This window comes from Vicia villosa, linkage group LG1, assembly GCF_029867415.1.
Source record: "Vicia villosa cultivar HV-30 ecotype Madison, WI linkage group LG1, Vvil1.0, whole genome shotgun sequence".
Lineage (NCBI taxonomy): Eukaryota > Viridiplantae > Streptophyta > Magnoliopsida > Fabales > Fabaceae > Vicia > Vicia villosa.
Window position 1 is genome coordinate 15,061,229 of NC_081180.1, and position 1,912 is coordinate 15,063,140.

The 1,912-nt window shown below is 35.4% G+C and overlaps 1 protein-coding gene across 1 annotated transcript in view; it reads right to left on the reverse strand.

Moving 5' to 3' along the window:
* Positions 1-824, reverse strand: part of LOC131629382 (zinc finger CCCH domain-containing protein 64) — a 99,069-nt gene extending 98,245 nt beyond the window's left edge. The window contains 4 exon segments of the mRNA XM_058900175.1: positions 313-376; positions 378-572; positions 574-588; positions 683-824. Of these exon segments, the coding sequence (XP_058756158.1) occupies positions 313-376; positions 378-572; positions 574-588; positions 683-754 (346 nt within the window). The 5' untranslated portion in view covers positions 755-824.
* Between the last annotated feature and the right edge of the window lie 1,088 nt (positions 825-1,912).

Consider the following 1,912-nt stretch of genomic DNA (forward strand, 5'->3'; position numbering starts at 1 on the left):
TATTTTCATACAAGCTATAAGCCTGTTAAGTTATTCTTCACGATAATAAAAAAAAACTTATTATAAGAAACACGAGCTCTCTCAAACAGTTTCCCCAAATGATTGCCTAACTCAAATAAATAATCCAAACAGGCCTCTCACTCAATAAACATATGCATTCCATGCAGCACAAAAAATGAACAAAATATGATCCTATAACTCTGGCAAGTACTAATCAGCAGTTATATTTTTCCCAAGCATTTTGGCAATTAACATTGAAATTAAAATTAAAAACTGGAAAGAAAATAAAAATTACACGAAGTAAAAGCATACCGAAGAGGTTGAACTTGCCACTGCCTTTCAACCAATACAAATTATCGCAAACCTTGAAACCATCCCATCTTGAAACCACGGTTGGCAGAATCCTTAGTAGCCGCCATCAAAACTTTAGGGGCGGCGACTCCGTAGTCGCCGATGAAGTACGTTGGGAGGGGAATGTGGGACCCGCCTTCAATGTATGACATGAAATCATCAAGCAGCTCCGGCGAGTCAGGGAAGAATTGGCCGACGCACAAGAGGGCGTCGAATGGGCCGGGCCGATTTGTTCACCTAAATCGAAATTCATTGAAAAGATTCAGTGCTACAGAGTGTTCAAATTATGAAGAAAACAAAACCCTAGAAAATGAAAGAGAGAGATGTTCACCGATGAGACGCGTTTGAAGAGCTGATTAAGGCGACCGAAAACGTCGCCGCAGAGTAGGATTCTAGGGGCCATAAAGAAAAGAACTTTGATTGAAATGGAGGCGAATGCACAATGTCACTCAGTTTGGAGTGAACTGTGTATCAATAATATTTTGAAAACATCTCTAATATTGTCAAATGTTATTCACATCAATTATTTTATTATTTTGGCCAAATGTTACTCTATTAATTCTTTTATCAATTTTAAAATGAAATAAATAATAAATATAAAGACTTATAATTTATAATTATATTATTTATCAAAAATAAAATTTTATTCTTGAAAAGATAAATGTTGGACACGATGTTGGAAAAACTGTCCAATAAGTTAAATCAGATTTAACATGCAGACGAAAAGCAAGTACAGAGTCCATGTAAAAGCAATAAATAACATCATATGTTGGTAATTCAGTTAAGTGCAGACGACACCTACGTCTGAAGTGCACTCTACCCTAGAAAACAATTCACCACTTTAAATTAGTACACTAAGTCTTCTGTGAACATCAACTTCGTGATGTTCAGTGTCTCTTTCCTAATTCTAGTGATTTTCTATTTAAGTTTCCTCCTAAATATGAGAACTCATTTCACTTTCTCTCAATCACTAATCTCAGGTGATCAACTTCAATAACAACCCTATTAAATGATGAATTTACAACTCAAGTAAGACAAACCTACAACTATGTCAAGTTACTGAAACATATAGTGATGTACACAAAGATTCTACCCTAACCCTTATGATAGCATCGGTGTGGAATACAAGTTAAAAAGACTTAAAGCCCTAGCATAAATATTTTAACTCTTGCTCACAAAACACATGTCTCAAGCATGCGACTTGAGTGTAAGAACAAGAATTGGTTTTGCGTCTTGCCTTAAGTTTTGATGATAATATTTCATGATCTTAGAGAATAATTTAGTACTCTAATGTTTAATGTCTAGTGTGTAGCTTTTTCTAACAGGTTCTAACTCTGAAGAAAAGGTGTGTGACGTCATCAGGTTCTGAACAAAGCATACTTCAACTCTGAAAGAAATCAGCGTGTTTACAGCTTCAGTCAAGTTCGAGAATGCTTCTATTAACAACGGTTATGATGAACGTTAGTAATAGAGCTTTTGATTGAGACTCTCATGAAAGAGCTTTTGGGGCCTCCTCTAGTTTCGATATTCAGTTATCCAAATTCTGAAGATTCTGAAGACA